Consider the following 23,463-nt stretch of genomic DNA (forward strand, 5'->3'; position numbering starts at 1 on the left):
GTAACAGGAAACTAAATACATTATGTAGAGCATAGTAAATTGCACTATTTTTTTTTTTTTTTTTTTTCTGTCTAGAGCACTTTTCACCAAACTGGCTGCTTCCCCTCTTTTAGGATTCAGTCCATGCCCAATTCTCAGTGAGGCTTTCCTAACTACACCAATTACAGCAGCCCTTCCTCAACCTTTGTCCTACCTCGATCACTCTCCAACAAATGTTCTCATTTCCTTTACAGTGCTTGCCACTGCTGGAAAAGGTTGTCTTTATTGATTTAGTGTTTAGTCTTTGCCAAAACATAACACTTCTTGAGAGAGGGGCCAGCTCTAGCTAAAGAACCATTGTCTTCTTTTGACAAATATTTGTTGATCTCTCAGAAGCTGGGTATAAAATGTCGAGTAGAGCAGACATGATCCTTGCCCTCATGTAGTTTATGACCCAGTGGGAAAAGTGTATTATACTGCAGCAGAGAAAATAAACACCTAGACAAACAAATGTAAAATGATAACTGTAGGAAGAGCTAGAAAGGAGAGAAAATGGCCTATGAAAGCCTATAATAAAAATCTAATTTATTAAGTAGATTAGAGAAGTTTTCTCTGAGGAAGAGACTTTTGAGCCAAAATTTAAAGGATGAGCAGACATTAATTAAGTGAAGAGAGTCCAAGCCTACTGAAAGGTTGCACAGCAGGAGAGAAGCTGATGCATATGAGAAACTGAAAAGAGAACTGACATAGCCAGAACACAGGATTCCTTGGGGAGAAAGACACAAGAATAGACTATGGAGATCTGCATGGGCTGGGATATGTGGGGATTTCTGTGAGTTGTGACTTTAACCTGAGAATCATGGGATTATTGAATATTGTGGGTGTGCTAGTGTGTTGGGGTGTGTGTTTGTGTTTACAGGGGAATATAATCAGATCTGTGTTTTGTTAAGATGACTTTGATTGACCTGTAGAGGACATTCAATTGGAGAGATCTAAAAAAGGGGTGCAGGTAGACCTTTTAGGATGTTATGGCCATTTTTCTCAGGAGAAATGATAAAAGTCTGGGTTCAGGTAGTGCTGATAGAAGAGTAAATATGTAGGTAGATCCAAAAAAAGAAAGAAAGAAAGAAAGAAAGAAAGAAAGAAAGAAAGAAAGAAAGAAAAAGAAAGAAAACACAAACATGTGGTGTTGGCTTAAGTTTAAAGGCAGATATCATGAGTAACAAACTTATTTGATGGGATGAATGTGTAGGCATTTTCTGAGAAAGAAGAAGCAATTGTGAGCTATTCAATCCTGAGCTGGCTTTTGGCATGTTCATTTGGAGGATGTCATTGGGAGGATGGATAAATTATGACTCTACATTTTTTGAATTTCTGTGTGTGAGAAGTTTGGCTACTCCATTTGACTTAAACAATTATTTTCCACTACTGCTTTTTAAAGATTTTTATTTTATTATTTATTTGACAGACAGAGATCACAAGCAGGCAGAGAGGCAGGCAGAGAGAGAGAGGAAGGGAAGCAGGCTCCCTGCTGAGCAGAGAGCCTGATGTGGGGCTCAATCCCAGGACCCTGGGATCGATCGTGACCTGAGGCGAAGGTAGAGGCTTTAACCCACTGAGCCACCCAGGTGCCCCCCACTACTGCTTTTTAATAGGCAAGTGGGATTCCTGAATTTTATTTCCTACAACCTAAACTTCTGCATAATGTATAAAGCACCAAGTAGGCCGAAAAACCAGCTAGATAACTTTAACTGTACTAAGAATTCATGAATTGGTTGTTGCTGATTTTATCTGTAAAAAATTTTGGGTTCAGTATCTTTGTACCTGCTATCAAAATCATATCTTGGGATGCCTGGGTAACACAGTCGGTTAAGTATCTGCCTTCAGCTCAGGTCGTGATCCCAGGGTCCTGGGACTGAGTCCCACCTTGGGCTCCTTGCTCAGCAAGAACCTGCTTTTCCCTCTGCCTACTGCTCTCACTCTCTCTGACAAATAAAATCTTAAAAAAAAATCATCTCTCAAAAATTTAGTGGAACTTTAACATATAATTTCACAGAACCTGAACAGAAATAGTCAAAACTTAGTTGCATTTAATACAGTCATCCCAGCCAAGTCAATTAACATTTCATAATATCAAATTAGAGTGATTATAGCACATCTCAAGTCATATGGAGTTATGGCACCCCTGTAATATATTTAGCCTCCACTATTTGTTATCCAGCCAATATATAACAAAGCCAGGCAGGGGATGTTTGAACTAAAATAACACAGTTATGCTGAGATATATGTGTGAAGTACCTTTTAAACATATCCTCAAAGTGTCTGAACTGTAAGAAAACTACATTAGAAATAACTAACTAGAATTTATCTAGAAGATATAGTTTTTCTCCCTTTATATCATCCTCATTCTATACAAACTCTGGGATAGCACACAGGAATCCTTTCAATTTTTTTTTTTTTAATTCACCTTAATCTTACTTTTCTGAAAGAATCCATATATATATATTTTTTTCAGAATCTCTATCATCTATTTATCTCTCTATCATCTATCTATTTATCTATCTATATAGTCATCCATCCATCCATCCATCCGTCCATCGTCTATTCTCACATATATATGTGTATTAACCACTCTAAAATGCTTAATAACTATTTATGGTCATTATGTTTGACTAAAAATCTTATGTAAAATCCAACTACCTTAAACAATAACTTTCCACAACAGTAACAGTAATCTAAACTACTATAAAAACAATAATTCTGACACATGCAAAATATACAAATACATAGGCAAAAGGTATAATTTAATAAATGCTATCTTTCTGAGTGAACACAATAAATATCAACTTGATATCTTATTTGGGGAAATTCATCAAATAACCTAAACAGTCTGTTCACACATTAAGTGGCTAAGAAAATGGAATTTGTTAATAATCTTAAAGGAAAAAACAAAACCTCCCACGATTTATCATATTGTTTCATCATATTTTTCTCTCACTTTAGAAAAAAAGTTAGTCTTCCATAACTGTAATTTGATTTTATACTAAAACCAAGTGAGATATATAGCCCCAAAATTTAATCAGCCTCTACAAAAAAAAAAAAAAGTATAAATGCAAGCAACCACCAGAAAAGCAATAGCATGTAAATAATGATGTACTATTGGGCCAACAAGGTATACGAGTCTGTTCATTGACAGCAAAGTGATAGGAAAACACAAAATTGAAGGAACATATGTCCCATTTGGAAACAGTAGTAAGTAATTGGTCAGTTGTGTCCATCACTGCAAATTGTCAGTCCTGATATTTTCTCATGGTTATACAGCTGGCTAAGAAGACAGTCTTACTAACAACCATATGTGTTCTTCTGGACGTTTAATGCAACATAAGATTAGTGACATCAACCTGAGTGAATTCACCATCCATAATTTTGAAAGTCTTATATCTTCATTGAAAAATATTTGCAAGCAGTATACAGAAACTTTTCAGCTGAAACTCATTTAATATTGTCTACCCCATATTGAGCATATTGAGGAAAGAAGGGAATATTCTAGCCAAAGTAGGGAATATTTCTGTTCACAAAAATGTCCAGTGCTTCTTTTTTTATAATAACATCCATTATTTTCTAATTATATGCAAAAACATCATATTAGAAATTTAAGAAGATATAGAAAAAAGATAAAGAAGGAAATGAAAATCACCTATAATTCTATATCTAGAAATAGTCACTATTACCATTTTGGTGTATTTCTTCTCAGTCTATTATTAGGGATATGTACATATCTAACACAACTAAAATCACACCATTTATAGATTATTCTATATTATTAAATATTATTTAAAATCATTAATTTTATTTTTTATTATGTTCAGTTAGCAACTGTATAGTACATAATTAGTTCTTTTTTTTTAAGGATTTTATTTATTTATTTGACAGACAGAGATCACAAGTAGGCAGACAGCAGGCAGAGAGAGAGAGAGGAAGCAGGCTTCCTGTTGAGCATAGAGCCTGATGCAGGGCTTGATCCAAGGACCCTTGGATCATGACCTGAGCCGAAGGCAGAGGCCTTAACCCGCTGAGCCACCCAGGCACCCCATAATTAGTTCTTGAAGCAGTTTTCAATGATTCATTAGTTAAGTATAACACCCAGTGCTCATCACAGCACATGCCCTCCTCAATATCCATGAGTTGTAAAAGTCTACACAATAACAAATTAAATATGTATACAGGAATATATTTTAACAGGTAATATATTTATGGGGATGTTTTCCATTTCCAATGTTCATGATTAGAAATACAACTTTTGCAACTGCTCTCTACATTCTCTACATTCTCTAAGAATGACATTTAAATCATTCTTAAGCATCAATGTTTCACTTTTAAAGGTATAATAAATCATTCATCAGACATATAGAGTACCTAAAAATTTTTAGAAACTTTTGAAAACTTTTTGAAAAATAATGTGGATTTTAAAAACAGTCTACTTCATACAAAGTTTTACTATATTTAAAGTCTCTTATTACTTTAAAAAGGCACGTGTTTTCAAAAGCATTCTGTTCCAATGTTCTCCATGTTGCGCTGATGCCACTTGCAGCAAGTCTGTATAATGAGGAAAATGCCTAATCTTTTGCCGTATGGGTGGCTGTAGAGATACTATCCCAGAAATGTGTTCTCAAGCAGATTTCTGTCTTCTTATAATGAAGAAAAGTCATCTGGAATAGCTTAGTCCTGAAAGGTGTAGTTCACAAATATAGCACCTTGACAGTAGAGTCTTGTTGATTGTCCGAATCAACTACTAGTGCTGTATAAAATAGTCAGCAATTACAACAATGTTCATTGAATTGTCATACACAGATAGTTAGCTAAGAAATGCTTAGCTGCAAGTTGCCTTTATAGTCAAAATAAAGTGGAAAAATGAGTGAAACAGTTACCTAGATAGTTCAAATTAATATACTTAATAGAGTGAAAAATACATGCTTTCAACAATTAACCTCACTTTTTTCTCTTTGATTTTTAAAATTATCAATATTTAATTGATCATATTTCAAATTTATATATGTAAAAAAATTCATTAAAACCCTTATGTTAGGATCTATGAAATCCATTATTACTCTTTTTATTCTATTTAGTAAATAGTCATTAGTTAAGTGTGTAAAAAAGTAAGTATCTTAGAGACCCTTAGAATAACAACTGTGTTATCCAGTGTGTTAGGGTTCAAAATACGTAGAAACACTTGTATGCAAACCCACCAATTCAATCTTCTATCTAGTAATTAGCACCGTAAGGAGACCAGTCAAAGCCAGGAGTGGGACTAACCTAGATTGTCTAGGACACGGACTAAACAATTGTTTTCTGTTTTTTGTTGTGGTAGTATCTGATAGTTTTCTCCATTGGAAAATTACTATTTTCCCCTTTGAAATTAATAAATATTTGTGGAGAGACACTCCCTATAAATACTTATTTATCACCATTTATTTTAGCACCCATTGTTAATCCTTGCCTAGAACAGTTACTACTGTAAAATATGTCAAAAGATAATTCTCTATCATTCCTTCTACATTTATTAATTGGAATACTGCAATAAAGAACTTTCCTTTTATTAGAGTAGATAATTGTTGTTTCCTGAAAGTACTGGAAAAACAAGTTTCGAACTTTGCCTTTGACTCCCAATCCATAACCTCTAAACAATGATAAAAACTGGCATGTGACTTTCAATTTCTCTTTAGTGACAGAATTAGAAAGAGTGCTCATGATTTGACTGACGGTTAACAAAAATGGGGGAGCATATGTCTTCTCCATCTCAATCCCCCAAGTGTGCTTTATATTAAAGCCTTCACCACCCTCAAGAAGCAACTGTGATTTATCCCTAATGTTAACATAGTAATTACTACCTATATTCTTTTATTCTGATAAGGAAATACCTTTATCAGAGAAAAACTAAAACGTACCCACTAGCAGACAGATCTTCTCTTCTTACATCTGAAAGGACGGGGTCACAATGGAAAAAGGATTTAAACCACCAGCTGGATTCTTCCACTTTCAGTAACCCTATCAAATAAAAGTCATATTACCCCCTTCTCAAACACATTTGGAAGATTAGAAACAAGGAAAATAATGAGGTCAGTGATCCTGATAAGAAATAAACCAAATACCTTGTTGGGATTTGTCATCAAGTATGATGTTAACAGTATCAGTTAAAGAGCTAACTGAAGAAATACTGGCCTCTGTAAGAAATAAATGGGAATCAATAAACAAGTAAATAATGGCCAAACACACACAGGCATATTGTTTATGCATAAACTCCCAATTATCAAGTAACATGGTTTAAAATCATTTACTCCTGGATCATTTTCATGAATCAAAAAATGGATTGAATTGTCAATTAAGAAGTTTTGGAAAAGGCATATTGCATGTTTTTTAAGTTTAAGATAATTTTTAAAGATACATCATAACATACGAATGTTCATTCCACAAAATTTTGATGATAGAGCTTATGATACACCTAGTTGGTAGTAACACCCGGGTTTTCCAAATAGTCATCATTTTTCTCTTGTCTGCATAGACTTACTAGCTGCCTTCCTGTTTTGCTACTTTATTTCAAAGTCTCTCTTCTTTCTCTGAGATCCCTTCCTAATTTTCTGGGATCTCTTCATGCTTTTCTGGTGGGCAAGTTCTTGCTGATATCTGTGGGCTATGTCGACTACCAGACAAAGCCTGGAAGAGAGTTACTTGGAAGAGCAACAGTCTCCTAGCACACTCTTACATTTTCTATTAATAAGGTATATTTATTTCCATGCTGGACAATGCTGTCTCTCTCCATAGATATAGATGTAGAATTTAAAATATAAGTGTCATCAAATTCAAAATCAGTACAAAATCAAGAATGAATATTAGAAATATTACATGGGCATATATTTTAATTTTCTACAAAAGTTACAAATTTAGAAATAAAGGAATTATTTCTAAAGAATAAGCATTTTATTTCTTTTATCATACTTGTATCTTAGACCTATAAGTCTTTTAAGTGATCAGAATATAAAAATAACTTTTATGGGTATAATAACACTAAGTAAATGGAAACAGCTTAACAATTTTGTAAAAAGAATAAGTCAATAAACATTTCCAACCTTTATCTACAAACAAAACATGCAATTAGAATTTTCTACAGGTGGGCATATTTTCAGTAAATGATCATTTGTTTCCGAAATGATTGCTTCATTCTAGAAATTTCCAAATTATCCTTAAGAAGCTACGATTTTCTATTCAGCTATGAATATTCACAGATGGATAGATAAATAAAGATAAAACTGCCAACCAGAACCTGACCTATTATCCAAGAGAAAATGGAAATTAAAGAATCCTTCAAGCAGTCATGTTATCCCTTCTTTTCTAAGAAATACATAGTATTTCCTTTATGTAAAATTATCAGCTTTTAATGTATCCTATTAAATGCAAGATACATGAAATTAAAACATAATTATGAAACATAAGCTTATTTTTGCTTATTTATAAGTGTAATGGTTTCATCAATATGGTATAATATAACATAGTTTAAACAAAGAGCTAAGCCTTGACAATATTGATTCGGAGAGGTCTGAATGAGTTCTATTCCTATTTTCTTCACTGTCACAAACAATTGTCAAGCCTTGTCCTTGAAGTTCTGACCAAGACACGATACGTAGGTTAATAATATCTCAGAAACATCACCTCAAATCACATTCTCTAGGAATATAGTGCTCTAGTGATGATACAACTTACTTCGATAATACTGATTTTTGGCCAGCAGGCAACCAATGGAAGGTACCGATGCCATTGTTTTCCCTGTGCAAAAGCGGCAGAGAGACTGTGAACAGCAATCTGGAAACAGTGACAAGGAAAGAGAGGTTGTTGCACAGAGTTTCCTTTCTTATCTATCTCCAACTACAAAAAATGCCCACAACTTGTTCTATCTGAAATAATCCTATCAGAAAAAAAAAAAAAAAGTGTTAACACAGCTATGATATAGTCACTCACCTATTTGTTTTCTCCAACTTGTTTTAAAATAAACGTGTTCTAAGTATTCCTCAGAAAGCATACACTGAAAAAGTGGAGGTGATCCAGAAAGTACTGAATTCTGCAGGCCAGGAGCACACTGCAGAGAATGTGGGTGTGCTCCGGGACCCCTGAGCACACCTTATATTTAGAAGGTTGAAACCCGAGCTGTGGGCACCACAGAGGGAAGTGAAGCTCTTCGTCTGTCTGCCCTTCAGCATGTCAGAGTGCCAACCAGGGCTGCTGGCAGCAGGGACAGACTCTGTAAGGTCAGGGCTTATGACTGCTGGTTTCTGCAGAGTGGAAAGTGATGCCCATGAATTCTCTTGGCCTTCCATCTTATCTCACACTGGGGCAAGTGCCAGTCTAGGTACCATTGGGGCAAGTGCCAAGTCTAGGTACCATTGGGTTTGGGGGTGTGTGGGTTACCGTGGCAGCCAGTCTCCAGGCCAGCTGAGGGAACTGGTCATACCCACAGACACAATGATGCAAAACAGAGCTACAGGAATAGCTCACAAGGAGGAGCTCCTTGAATCACTGAAGTCCTATGGGAAAGGACATGCACTGCAGAAATGTATGGACTGTGAGGTAGAAATTCCAGTGAGACTGATAAAAGACAGGTGGCAATCATCAGTAATGAGGGGAATTAGTGACATTATGACATTGTATCAGTATTATTTATTGATTCAAAAGTTATATTTATATTCTATTTTTGCAACATCTCAATTGAACTGTTTTGCCATTTTATAGACTCGGTTTATCATGAATCTGATCAGGGCTCCCCTTCACACAAGGGTGGAGGGATTTTCAGTCCTGTTTCAATTTATTTAGTAGCTATTAGTTTTATCAGCTTAAACCACACAAAATTTCTTATGTTAGTTAGTTTCAATATATTTAAAACTTTGATTTTAGTATGCCACTGTGGTTCTTTCTAACTGTCTAGTCCACCTGGTTATGGCTTACTTAGGCTTTTCTCTTTCTGACTTAATTAGTTTTGCTGGGGGTTTCCCTATTATATTAGATCTGTCAAAGAACTATTTGTCCTCTTTGTTTCTTGATTTTATAGTTCAGTATTTTCTGTATTATTTTATTGTTTTTCTTTTACTTTAAGATTATTCTTATTGTCATTTATTTCAAAATATTTTGCTAACTACCATTATGACATTTCTTGAATGCTTGATTTAAGGATGCTTTTCTTTTTCCAAATATATAAATTTTTAAAAATATCTTTTAGTTTATTTCTAAATCTACTGTGTTGTCAAGAGAAAATGTTCCATTTTTATTCGTTCTTTGACAGTCTTTATGGAAATAGCTTTCTGTGTATTTGAGAGTAGTAAATAATTCTTCATTTACTGCATACAGTCATTTTATTTTTTTCATTTAAAATAATTTTTATTTTTGCATTTTTAATTGACATTTTTATGAAAACATATTTAAATTGTATTTATTTTATTTTATTTTTAAATTTAAATTAAATTAATTAACATATAATGTATTATTAGTTTCAGAGGTAGAAGTCAGTGATTCAACAGTCTTATATAGTACCTGGTGCCCATTACATCACATGATCTCCTTAATGTTCATCACCCAGTTACCGTATCCTCCCTCCCCTCTCCCCTCCAGTAACTCTCAGTTTATTTCCTATTATTAAGAGTCTCTTATGATTTGTCTCCCTCTCTGGTTTTGTCTTGTTTTATTTTTTCCTCTTCTCCCCTATGATCCTCTGCTTTGTTTCTTAAATTCCACATATGAGTGAAATCATATGATAATTGCCTTTCTCTGACTGACTTACTCCACTTAACATAATATATTCTGGTTCTAGCTACATCATTGTAAATGGCAAGATTTCATTTTTGATGGCTGAGTAGTATTCTATTATATATGTGTATACACACACATATATATTATATATATGTATATAAAATATATACATATATATTATATATACACCTCACATGTTCTTTATGCATTCATCTGTCAAAGGATATCTAGGCTCTCTCCATATTTTGGTTATTTTGGTCACTGTTGCCATAAACATTGGGATGCAGCTGCCCCATTGGATCACACTTTTACCTTTGGGGTAAATCTCTAGTAGTGCAATTTCTGGGTTGTAGGGTGGCACCAAAAACCATAAGATACCTTAGAATAAACCTAACAAAAGAGATAAAGGATCTGTACTCAGAAAATGATAGAACTCTTGTGAAAGAAACTGAGGAAGACAAAAGAAATGGAAAAACATTCCATGCTCATAGATTGCAAAAATAAATATTGTTAAAATGCCTATGCTCCCTAAAATGATCTACACATTCAATGTAATCCCTATCAAAATACCATTAACTTTTTTCACAGAGATGGAACAAATAATCCCAAAATTCATATGAAACAAGAAAAGATCCTGAATAGCCAAAGGAACATTGTAAAAGAAAACCAAAACTGGTGGCATCACTGTCCTGGACTCCAAGCTCTATTACAAAGCTGTAATCATCGAGACAGTATGGTCCTGGAACAGAAACAGATGCATAGATCAGTGGAACAGAATAAAGAACCGAGAAATATATTCTCAACTCTATGGTCAACTAATCTTTGACAAAGCAGGAAAGAATACCCAGTGGAAAAAGGACAATCTTTTCAACAAATGGTGTTGGGAAAATTGGACAGTCACATACAGAAGAATGAAACTTGACCATTTTCTTACACCATACACAAAAATAGATTCAAAATGGATGAAGAACCTCAATGTGAGACAGGAATCAGTCAAAATCCTAGAGGAGAATACAGGCAGCCACCTCTGTGACCTCGGCCACAGCAACTTTTTGCTTCTTTCCACAAAGGCAGGGGAAGCAAGGGCAAAAATGAACTATTGGGACTTCATCAAAATAAAAAAACTTTTGCACAGCAAAGAAAACAGTTAAGAAAACCAAAAGACAACCAATAGAATAGGCAAAATATTTGCAAACCTCTCATCAGATAAAGGGCTAGTATCCAAAGTCTATAAAGAATTTATGAAACTCAACACTCAAAGATCAAATAATTGAGTCAAGAAATGGCAGAAGACATGAACAAACATTTCTCCAAAGAAGACATACAAATGGCCAACTGACACATAAAAAAATACTCAACATCACTTGGCATCGGGGGAATACAAATCAAAACCAAAATGAGATACCATCTCACACCAGTCAGAATAGCTAAAATTAACCACTCAAGAAATAACAAATGTTGATGAGGATTTGGAGAATGGGGAATACTTTTACACTGTTGGTGGGAATGCAAGCTGGTGCTGCCACTCTGGAAAACAGTATGGAGGTTTCTCAGAAAGTTGAAAATAGAGCATACAGTCATTATTTTACATGTGTTCTTAGATTGTCACTTAACTTTGTTAAATTGCGTACTCAATTAATTTAACATGTTAAATTAGATACATGTTACTGCTTGATGTACCAGTTTCTAGTATGATTACAATATTGAGTTCTATTGTTTTTAGTATCTTATGTTTTGAAGCTATATGAATAGGTGCACACAACATCATGACTGTAGTATTTTCTCAGTAGATTTTTGCTTTCACCTTCCTTTGTCAGCCCTAAAGTTTTAGACAACTTTCATAACATAATTTTTCCTAGATTTTTTTTCTTTTTCCCTAGGTTCCAGCTGGCCTAGTATTAATATTGCAACACCAGCATTTTGTAAGTATTAGAAAGGTGTATCATTTTGATTCCCTTTATTTTCAACTTGCTATTCTGCTTCACCTTATAAGCACCCTTTAGTTGTTTTATTTTTCATAATTTTGTATATATACTTTCTGCCACAATTATTGATTTATTGGTTGTCTTTCTTACCATTAGATTTCCTTATAAGTTTTGGAATGTGTATTTTCATGTTCATTTTGAGTGGGAGATAACTTGCATTGTTTTCTTTCCATCTGTATCAAATCCATTCACTACACCATTCTCCCCTCTCCTGGTTAGTGGTATCAAGATTTCACCTGCCTGACTCTAGTTTTTATATTTTTCTATTATAACACTACTCACATTTTATAAAGGTATTGTTTCTGTTGCACATTGGTATGTGAGTACCTCAAAGGCAGAGAATACTTTGTTCATTTTTGCTTTAGCAATACCCAGCACAAAACATGATACATATAGTAGTTCTTGTTCTAAAAACCTGACAAAACCAACATAGTCCTCTTATGCCTGGTAATGAGAATTACAACCTTGTTTACTAATTTAAATTCCATATAGGGCTCAGATTTCCATGCTCTTTCTGTGACATAATGAGACTAATTTTTACCCAATTATTTTCTGACTTTTTTTTCAATATCTAAGTATTAAAATTGGTTATAACCATATTTTCACTGAGCCTTTTGTTCTAGATTTAAGTCATGCTAACATGTCTTTTTGATCATAATAAGAGAGTGCCTGCCCAACTCTGATGACCCACTATAAAGCAGCGTGGAAGACGGAACCGTCATTCACAAAGTTCTGTTCAGAAAGGTGAAAGTTGCTGATCACTGATGCCTCACGGAGAGAAGAGAAAAATAGATTTAAGAAAAAAAAATACTAATTAAAATCAACTTTTGTGAAAGGTGATCTATTTATCACATTTAACTATTAGTCTAATTTTATTGACACTGAATGAAGTAGTAAATAGATATCAGATTGCTGTTTTGTAGAGCATAGAAATTTATGGCAAGGAAAATGGTTAAGCTTGTAGATAATTTATCATGACCCTGTGCTGTCACAGACAATTGACCAAGGATGTAGCATGAGATCAGTATCTGACTGTCCTGGAAGACCTAAATTGTTTATAACTAATTCCAGTCAGCAGTTATACAATATCAGAGTATGCATACAAGATGTCAGGGATTTTAAATATGTAGTAATATCCAGATCAATAAATTCTATGCTTAATACCTAATGCTACAAACAAACATGTGTAGCAGGTGTTTTAAAAAGGCATGACAGTTTGCATTAAAATACTGTTTCATTTCATAGTTTTTGTGGAAAAATTACCAATAATTAGTCACTGAATATCTCTGGGCCTCCACAACTGATAGATAAAATGGAAATAATAATATTTTACTTTATTTGAAATCAAATCCAGTCCCAAAGTATATGATTCAATTGTTTGTTTAAAATTTATATTTCTCTGAATTACATATGGTCTTTCAGTCAGTTATCATGACTGTACAAAACAGAAATCAATTCCATCTAGAAGCAGAGAAATGATTTATTGGGAGAATAATGGTCAGTTCATAAAATCAATAGGAAACATAGAGAAGCGTGGTCTGAAAACCAAGATCATCCAATGAGGTTTTGGGAGCTGACATGGCGTAGTTTTGTCAATGAAACACCTGAGTGGCGGTCGCAGCAGGAGGTGTGACCAAACTGAGCTTTCTTCTATGGCTCAAGAGGCTAAAATTGCCACAGGTGCACATCCTAACAGCTGCTGCCTTTCCTAGACAATTCCTCTAAAATGTGGTCACCCCAAATCCATTCTTCCATCTGACAAACAGTGTTAGTTCTGCACTGAGAAAGTTGTTCCTGCTTCCTAAGAAGGGAGAACTGCTAGAACGAAATACTTCAGCAGGTTCCGCAGAAAACCCTTGCCCTGTATGCCTTTTACAGGGATAATGAGTTTGAGGCTAAGAACGCCTTCTCTCACTGACCCTTTATTCATAAACTTTTGCAACAAATCCTATTTCTCAACCCATACACTGGGCACACTGACCTGAGAGCTACAGGACTACTGGGAAGCCACCCAGAAGGAATCAGTCTTAGAATGTGGCAAGAACTAAATACACTTGATCAGGGAAGCACCTGCTCAGGTCACATCCAGACAGAATACGATAAGGGTCTTCTTTCAGCTATGACTAATTCTCCAAGCCAAAGCTCCCAGTGGAACTGACCTTATTGACTAAGTTTAGATCATGTGCTCACATCAAGCTGCATGTAAAGACAACATAACCTTGCAGCAAAAATTGCTAACCATACTTCAGGAGCTATTCTCTCCTTTTCTTTTTAATATTTATTGGGCATAGTCTACCCAACTGGTGACTACATTTCTCAGCCTTCCAACCAGCTAGGAATTGGCATGAGCCAGTAAGATGTGAGAAGTTCATCCTCAGGGTCATCTCTTTAAAGATCAACCCACTTGCCTTGAACTTTTTGCACAGAATTAAGGGTCACAACTCACAGGTGGCACAACTGTTCTTATATTAGTATGAAATGAAGTTCTCTTTTTAGTTATTGTAACTTGTTACTATTATTTAATTTACACAGCACCTTGACCATTAAAATAACTTTGACTTCTGTAGCGAGTGGTACAGAGTGCTGGATCCCTCAAATAGAATGGATCCTAATATGCTGGACTTCCAGGTATAAGGGCTGAGGTCAAGAGCACACTCCACTATCCCTTTTCTTAACATGCAACTGTCTTTATTGAGCAGTTTTAGAAACTTTCTTACACTACACCCTCACCACATGCTCCTATGTACCCTGTTTACCTGACCTACAAGTCTTTCTTTTCTGATCTTTTCCCTGATTCCTTGAAGCAAAGGAGAATTAAGTTCAATGCCTTCTTCATGTCTGTGTAACTGCTAGGTGGAATAATGAGTCAGTTGCCAGTTATACAAATAGTCAAATATTAAAAAAAAAAAAAAAAAACAGTTCCTTCATACCTTTGGGCCACTTTCTCCCTGGTTTGTCTCCAAACATTAGTCACAATGTAAAAACATTGATTGATCACTTATTAATAAGCACTGGTCTTGATTTTTGAGGCTCCCCCCACCATTGCAAAGCCACCATCTGTAATAGCCAAATCTGTGAGGGCAGCAACCAGATCCTTCCTCAGTACTAACTCATAGACAGGAGATGGATGTCTTTCTTGGTGCAAAGACCATTTCTCAGTAGGCAATCTCTTCAGGATTCTCTTAGTTGCCAGTTTCCAAATTGCTGTCAGCATTTTTCTTCTTGTGGCAAGCATATAAATGAGCATAATAACTGGCAGAGCTCCCCAAGGCTCAGCACCCTACATTCTCTAGGCCTGATAGGTCCGATTCTGGAGAGCTTGTGAGGAGATTCAAAGCAATTACTTCATCAAATGCCTTTGTCTTCCTGAATGCTGAGATATTTAGGTAAGCAAATGCACTGAAAATAATAAATACCCTAAAACTGAAAGGATTTCATTTCAATTTTCTCTTGGTTTTATGATTTGAGGCATAGATAAATATTGCTAATTATCTAAGCCAATATTTCTGGCTTGTGAATCCTATGCCTGCTGAGTTAGGTATCTGCTCTCAGTAATGATCAATACAACAACTACTTGGAACCCTATTAAACAGTTTGGAGGCATGAACACAATTTCTCTTTCATTTTCTCCTTCATTTCTTCCCTGGTATCTGTAAGAGAAAAAAAATGAGATTTTTTTTAAAATTTTAGATTGCTTTTAAATATCAGATTAAACTCCTAAACATCTTTTTTCTTTGTCCTGATTGAACTGCTTCCATTTCCCATAAATCCCAAACCGGAATAAGAAGAGGGTGCTTATTCTGATACGCACAAAGATCTGAATTTGATGCATGGAGTACCGGGTGATCTGCCTCTAGGTGTCTTAGGCTCTGTTCTCAGGAAAACAGATACATCTGCATACAGTTTTATTGGAGAATTCTCTCTCCCCACCAAAAAATAAACAAACAAACAAATAATAAATAAAAACAAACAAATAAATAAATAATAAATAAATAAAAATGAAAAAACCTACAAAGGAATGGACAAAGTATAGTAAGAAGAGCTGACCTATAACCTTGCATGTGCTGATTTCATGAAGAAAATAAGATGATGCTTCTACATTGTTCCCAACTGAGGCAAGACTTCAGGCCTTTGTCCCTATACATCAATGAGTCTTTGAATATGTCCCCACAGGGGGACATATGTCAGTGGAAGGATGAATGCATTTAGCTAACGCAGATCCCTGGATGACAGTTGCAACCTGCTCACAAATGAGAAGTCATTATTTTGGGGGATGAGCATCTTTGTCCTGAAGGGAGTCTGGGCAGCACAGCCAGTTCCCAGAGGCCACCCCTACATTGCTTGAATAAAATGCTTTCCAGAGTAAGTCCATCCTGTCTGGGGCTTCTTTTCCTGGGAAAACTTACAAGAGGAAGGTAAGTGGAAGAAGTATAATTCCTGCCAGGACAGCTGGACTTATGTCACATCAGATAGCTATGCTCCCATAACTTACTGTTCATCTTGTGTTTCCCTCAGTCTTGGCTAGCACCTCTGCTAGTCCAAATGCTCTACCTGGACGACTGACCCAAATCTTCATCTTTGAGTTTTACGAGCTACTGAACTTAGGATATTTGTGTGGGAATGTTTGTGTGGGGACGTTTGTATGACAATGGCATTTTAAGCTGTGGAGAAGGCACATTCCCCTGAAAGACCTATTTTTATGACTGGCCATTGGCTGGCTCCTGGAAACTGAGCTCCTGGAATGTTCTGTCTCATGGGAGTGTTCTGCGTCTTTTGGCCTTGGGCCAAGTTGCACCAGTTGTCTAGAGGATTTATTCTAATAATGTGATTTATGATGGTCTGGGGTTTCAGTAGCTGAAGTAAGTCATGCAGGGACTATACATGATGACTTTCAATAAAAACCCTGAACTCCAAGGTTGAGATAAGCTTCCCTGATTGGTAACATTCCACACATGTTATCACATCGTTCCTGGGGGAATTTAGTATGTGCCAAGTGAGGCTATGAGAAGGGACACCTAGAAGCTTATGCCTGGTTTCTCCAGACTTACCCTAAACAGGGGAGTTTTTGGCAGTCCATCATCACCTACAAGATCTGGTTTCTACAGGGACCAGGCAATTAGAATAAATAAATATATCATGGCTACCACCACTCAGACATTCTTCATACCTTTAGAAGTAGAATTAATATCAACCATTTCTCCCAAGCCACAATTTTAAAAGTTTACTGTCTTAGCCATGGTGTGTGGGGGGGACAGTGTTGGAGGCTTCCACCTGGCTTTTCCCCTCAGCAAGTCCTATACTACAGGATAATGACAAATATGGTGGTTCTGTCCACCAAGAAAATGACCATTAGGTCCAGTGGACAGAGCAAGTGTGACCCAGACCTGGGTCAGGGCTCTGTTAATGACCTGGATTCTTTTTTTTTAAAGATTTTATTTATTTATTTGACAGAGACACACAGAGAGAGGGAACACAAGCAGGGGAAGTGTGAGAGAGAGAAGCAGGCTTCCTACTGAACAAGGAGCTGGATACGGGGCTCACTCCCAGAACCCTGGGATCATGATGTGAGCCTGAGGCAGACGCTTAATGACTGAGCCACCTAGGTGCCCCAATGACCTGGGTTCTATACTTTTCACTCTAACAAGGATGTTTCTGATCCCTGGGAATCAATTTCAATATAGTCCTTTTGTTTAGAATTCCTCAAAATGTGTCTGTATTCTCATCTCATGGTGTATGAATGCCTTCCTTTTGGGGCAGCCCTGGGGGGATTATTTTCAGATTCCATGATCTCACAGGATCATAAGTCATGGGAACCCAGCACTCCTTAGACCAATCAGTTCCAGGTATGAGAACTACCTAAGATCCAGACACTAGAATAGGGATCATGAGTATTTATTGATGAGCTGCTGTTACAATTCTTGATTTTATCTTAATTGTACAATTAAGCAAGATTCTTGATCCTGCTTACTTATATTGGCCTTAGGAATACCATGTTCTACAAGCCATCTCACTGTAAGCAAGGCTCCTTTTGTGGCTACTCTGACCTTACACCTGTTCTGATAGTTGTATTCACTGAGCTTCTAATGGTTAAGTGTCATCACCCAGCCTCCTTTTGGGGATCTTGTTATCCCCATTGCAATAAGGGAGTCGATTCTAACAACACCTTTTATTCTGAGTCTTGACCCATAGAAAAGTCCTCACTGTGCCTCTCAGCGAAGCTGATGCTCTTCTCTCCAATGCGTTCCTTCTCATTTTGTGAAAGGGGGATTGTAGTCAGTTGGGTCTTTGGGCCTTAAGTAGGATATCCACTCTAGCATGCCTATTTCTATTTCAACCATCTTCCACAGCAATTCTGGAATTTCTATTTTACTTTGTAGGGGTCATTCTTGCTTCCAAGAATCTTCCTGACAACATATTATCTTTGTATGGTGGCCTTGCCACGGTGTTAGATTCTATATCATGGGAAATGTAACCCTTATCAATAGACTTTCCTATTAACTAACTTCATAACAAGAATTCCTTTACCCAGTACCATGAGGAGCTAGTTCCATTTGTATGCACTCATGTACATGTTGGAAAATCTTGCAACTCCTTTAGAGTATACTCCCTTTGTACCTTAGCAGACCCAGCTGCCTCAGCTAGCTAACATACTTGACCTGAGTTATTTGTCCAATGACTAAGATAGGGCATAGGGGGATATCCTGAAGGGGCATGTAGTGTCTTGCAAGCAAGAGATCTATACATCACCTTCAAGCAAAAGAGGTACTCTGATTTTTTTTTTCTTGCTAGGAGATATTCTCCTTTCCTACTTTTTTTTTTTTAATTTTTAAAATTTTTTTGTGTTATGTTAGTCACCATGTAATACATCATTAGTTTTTGATGTAGTGTTCCAAGATTCATTGTTTACATATAGCACCCAATGCTCCATGCAATATGTGCCCTCCTTAATACCCATCACTGGGGCAAACCATCCCCCCAGATGGGTTCTAAAACCCTCAGTTTGTTTCTGGGAGTCCACAGTCTCTCATGGTTCATCTCCCCCTTCGATTTCCCCCCTTTCACTTCTCCTTTCCTCCTCCTAATGTCCTCTGACTTTAAGAAAGAAGTACTGGCCATTTCCATAGACACAGAGTTTTGGGATGATCCTGACAGTCAACATTTTTATAGTGCATTGGCTCAGATATTCCTATTACAAATCTTTCTTTCCAACAGGACCCCTGAGCTTGAAGCAGCAGAATTGCCAGGGTTGGGAATTCAACTTTTTTTGAACTCTGACCCCTTTATAATTAAGTCTTTGAGACTTGACCTCAGTTTTTTTTCTGCCATTTAGTTACAGGAGATAATAGACCTTTTATATCCTGTCAAGGAGCCATCTGACTTTCATCACTTACCTTATACCAGTTAAGGGTGCCTTGGTGGCTCAGTCAATTGAGCATCTGACTCTTGGTTTTGGCTCATATCATAATCTCAGGGTCATGAGATGGAGTCAGCAACAATCCCTGCATTCAGCTCTGTACTCAATGGAGAATCTACTTGAGATTCTCTCCCTTCGCCCCTCCCCCACTTGCACACTTGCTCTCTTTCTAACTTACATCAGTTCATAATCATTCTCCTCCTTTCACAGATTTTTTTTTCCACTGTGTCAGTGATATACAGCTACAGACAGCTCATCCCACAGCCCAACTGTTACTTTCTCTGACCCTCTCAGACACCAGAGATGTTGCAAATGCTAGTGCATCCCCTTCCACCTTTATCCTATTTCAGTTCACTACTGGTAAACATTTTAACAGTAGTCCTGTTTATTCATTTTCTAGGGCTACTATAACAAAGTATCAGAGACTGGGTAGCTTAAATAAAAGAAAATTATTTTCTCACAGCTGTGGAGTTAGAAGTCCAAAACCAAGGTGTCTGCTTACTTGGTCTCTTCTGAGGCCTCTATTCTTGACCTGTAGATGGCTGTCTTCTCTCTGCATCTTCCCATGGGCTTCTGTATGTGTCTGTGTTCAAATTATTTCTATTATACGACTCTGATAATATTAGATTAGGGGCCCACACAAATGATACATTTGGACTGGGTTACCTCTTTCAAAGGCCTGTCTCCAAGCAATAGGAGATACTAGAGATCAGAACTTCAATTTTAGAGGAACACAGTTCATCCTATAATAACCTGCTTAAAGCATTTTAGGTAGTATTATCACTCCACCTATCACCAATGACAGGATCTACATCGACAGCCAGCTGAAGGGTGATCCAGCTTCAAAATCTCAGGTTTGCTATACTGTCTTTGGCTGGGTTTCCTGGGAAGTAGACTCTGAGATACACTTGGGGAGGTTTGTGGGGCACACCAGAGGGAATAAGCATCATCTGTTCGAACCATCTAGCTCTTCATCAATTACATTACATCAATTATAATATCACTCAGACAACTTAACTAAATAGAAGTAAAATCTTAAACACTAATTGTACACTAAGGATAATATTTTTAATTTTGGACATGGATTATCCATTTAATTGAATGTCCTGAATTTTACAAATTTTTATTATCTTTATCCATAAATATAGGCATTGCTATTGCTGGAATGTAATATACATAGAACTTCACACACTGCAGTCATCTTTTGCACTGACCTTCTGACTAAACTTACACAAAACAATTTTCTATTCTGAATTAAAACCAGGCAAAATGAGCTTTAGAGGTAGAGGTATAAAATACATTTTTAATAACTTCCTGTAATTAGCAAAGAACCCAAATCAAGCCACTATGCTGTAAGCATTAGATTGTACATTATTTATCTGAAATAAAAAGTTTAAGTGAGACCTACATATAAAAAGAAAGAATAGTTTTAATACTGTGTTTTTTTTTTTTGTACTTTTCATTCTTTATTCCTATTTGAGGATATAATTTTCAACTACAATGTTTTTTCCACTTCCCATCCTTTTTTTTTTTTTTCCTTTCTCTTATGGAAATACACACTGCTGGACTTTCAGGTTAAATGTTAACTTTTATAGATAATCCAAAGCTCAAGGGAAAGCTTTGTATCTTGATGCATTTCATCACAAGAAGATACTTGGCAGTATCTTCAGAAGCTATTTCAGAAACCACAGAAAACTCACTTGTATTGCAAATCCATTATGACACTTATAAAAGTGTCATATATTTTTATGATAAAGATCAGTAGTTCGAAGTAATTATATAGTTAACTATAAAAAGGCACAAAGTTAAGTTACTGATAGAGCACTTTTCTAAATTATTACATCTATATGTATTTATACACCTATACTTAATTACAAAAAAATGCAAGGATATATGGAATTTTAGGTTTTTGTATAGTAAATGTTTGTGAAACAACAGTTTTACTTACAATCTAGGGAAAACTTTAGTAAAACACTTGCTGAAAACAGAGATGTCTCAACATACGGCACAATCTTCTATATGTGCATCTATAACACTGAACTCAAAGGTAAAATTTGATGAACTTTCATTATTCCACACTCATTTCAAATGGTTGGTGAGTTTGTACAAATATTTTGAGGTTTTAGTATTTCTTTTTTTTCTTAAACATTTTATTTATTTATTTGACAGAGAGAGAGAGAGAGATCACAAGTAGGCAGAGAGGCAGGCAGAGAGAGAGGGGGAAGCAGGCTCCCCGCCAGAGCAGAGAGCCTGATGCGGGGGCTCGATCCCATGACTCTGAGATCATGACCTGAGCTGAAGGCAGAGGCTTTAACCCACTGAGCCACCCAGGCGCCCCGAGGGTTTTAGTATTTCTTCACCAAGCTGTGTTTCCCTCCCCAGCACATTCCTTTCTACCACTGTGATTACCTTACACTTACCCCACTTTATTTAGAGTCATAGATGTTTAGGGTTCACTTACTCCACTTTATTTAGAGTCATAGATGTTTGAGGTTTTCCTCCTTTTTATCTTACCCTCCTGTTCCAACCTGGGACAACATGGAATATATCTAGATCCAGCATCTTGAAACAAGAAAATAACACTGAAGGGCAAATGAAAGAGTAAAAGAGTGAGACAAAATACAGCTTTCATGTTTGTAGTGTTTTCATTCTAGGGAGAGATGGACACTCTATTCTTGTGGAATGTGTCCATTTCTAATGGAGCCAAAATAAGAGTTGTTCAGTCCACATCATTATTCTGACTGTACAATGTTTCTCAAGCATAGTGTGAAAGCAAAAGAAACATCCCTGACATTACAGTATTTATAGTCCAATAGCTGGAGATAATTTTACACACAGTCACCTAGAAAGAAGATCCTTTGAAAAGAATCTGTAAGTGGTGAAGGTAGCATTCAGGATACTGAGGGAGAGGCAGAGGGGGAGTCTTGGTATGGAGCTGAGCTAGCAAATTTCCTGGAGTAATATTTCTAAGGTTAAGATTGCTTTGAGGTTCTTTATCACATAAATAAACCAATCATCCTTTCTGGTGACTTTTCTTATGGTGAAATAAGAAACCTTTGTAGCTAAAGCAATTTTTTAGATATCCCATTGCAAGCAATGTGCTAACTGTAAAATATGGAACTAAGGGAAATAAGGTGTTTCAATCTTTGTCATATTAGTATTCAGATTGCATTTAAGCTGTAATTAAAACACATTTTTCTTTGAATGTGCATTTAATATGCTCAGTAAGATTGATTAAATACCTCGAGCAAGCTGATATTTTACTTTTTGGTTTCCAAGATGGCATATACATTGATTCAGTATCTCACTTGGGATGCTTTCACTGTCTTCATCTCTCACATATTCCAAATGAGGACCCTCAAGCAACAGAAGAATGTCTAAACACCGAATTTGAATAACACACTATAGAATTGCAAACTTTAATAAATGATGTATAATATATGATTTGGTTATAAATTGCTAATATTTTCAGTAAGATTATTTACTTTGCACAGAATTGGATAAAAATGCAATTCAGATTTCAGGATTGAAAGAAGTCAGAGGTTTCAGGTAGAACTTTAAATTAATCATATAAACCAAGAAAAATGTCCTTGTATTTAATCCCCACAATATTTAATTTTCATTTATATCTGTTGGTAAAGAAAGCTAATGAAATTCAGAAGTTAGTCCATTTGGTCTGGATTTTGTCTAAATGTGCTAGGGTAAGCAAGACAGCAAATAACTACCCTACATTTTTATTTTTTTTCTTGTGAAAATAGAGCTATTAAAATTTAAAAAGCTTTCCAAGTATTATATATAGGAATCTTTAAATTATTGTATGCATTTGGAAAGCATGATACATTATACCACTTGCTACCAATTTAACCCAATTAGTGTTCTCCTTTTACTTTTAAATTAATCTCTAATTGTACATTAGACATCTGTGAAAGATCATGAACTATTTGCAGCCTCTTTTAGCAAATCCCCAGAAGGATAGATCTCCTGGAGTTAGGTCACCAGAGTTTATAATCATATTACAGGACATGAATGGCTTCCTTCAGCAAACTTCATTAAAACTAACTTTTCTTGATCATTAAAATACAGTTTGCTTTTGGAGCAGCTTTTATTGGTGAATGTAGCCCTTTTGTGAAGCATCCTAAACTGAAATTTGAGATTTTGTTTAGAATGACTAACAGAATTAGCATATCTTTTCTGCAGAGCTTATGCTATCAACACATATAATGACTTCAAGTTCACTATTATTTTATAAAATATAATCTATAATGGGTTTAGAGTAAATATAACAGAATCCACTCT

At 35.9% G+C, this 23,463-nt stretch overlaps 1 protein-coding gene and 1 pseudogene across 2 annotated transcripts in view; one reads left to right on the plus strand and one right to left on the minus strand.

Moving 5' to 3' along the window:
• Positions 1 to 3,815: 3,815 nt before the first annotated feature.
• Positions 3,816 to 8,236, minus strand: PPDPFL (pancreatic progenitor cell differentiation and proliferation factor like). The gene is made up of 5 exons (XM_080799923.1): positions 7,990 to 8,236; positions 7,735 to 7,833; positions 6,129 to 6,200; positions 5,925 to 6,024; positions 3,816 to 4,777 (listed from the first exon to the last, which is right to left on the minus strand). The coding sequence occupies exons 1-5, from the start codon at positions 8,048 to 8,050 to the stop codon at positions 4,765 to 4,767; spliced, it is 345 nt and encodes a 114-aa protein (XP_080656049.1). The 5' UTR covers positions 8,051 to 8,236; the 3' UTR covers positions 3,816 to 4,764.
• The window catches only part of LOC308341618 (phosphoglycerate mutase 1-like), a 96,107-nt pseudogene continuing 80,870 nt past the window's right edge, over positions 8,227 to 23,463 (plus strand). The window contains exon 1 of the transcript in view: positions 8,227 to 8,590. The product of the transcript in view is annotated as a phosphoglycerate mutase 1-like (transcript). The remainder of the gene's footprint in view (positions 8,591 to 23,463) is intronic.

This window comes from Martes martes (genome assembly GCF_963455335.1).
Source record: "Martes martes genome assembly, chromosome: 4".
Lineage (NCBI taxonomy): Eukaryota > Metazoa > Chordata > Mammalia > Carnivora > Mustelidae > Martes > Martes martes.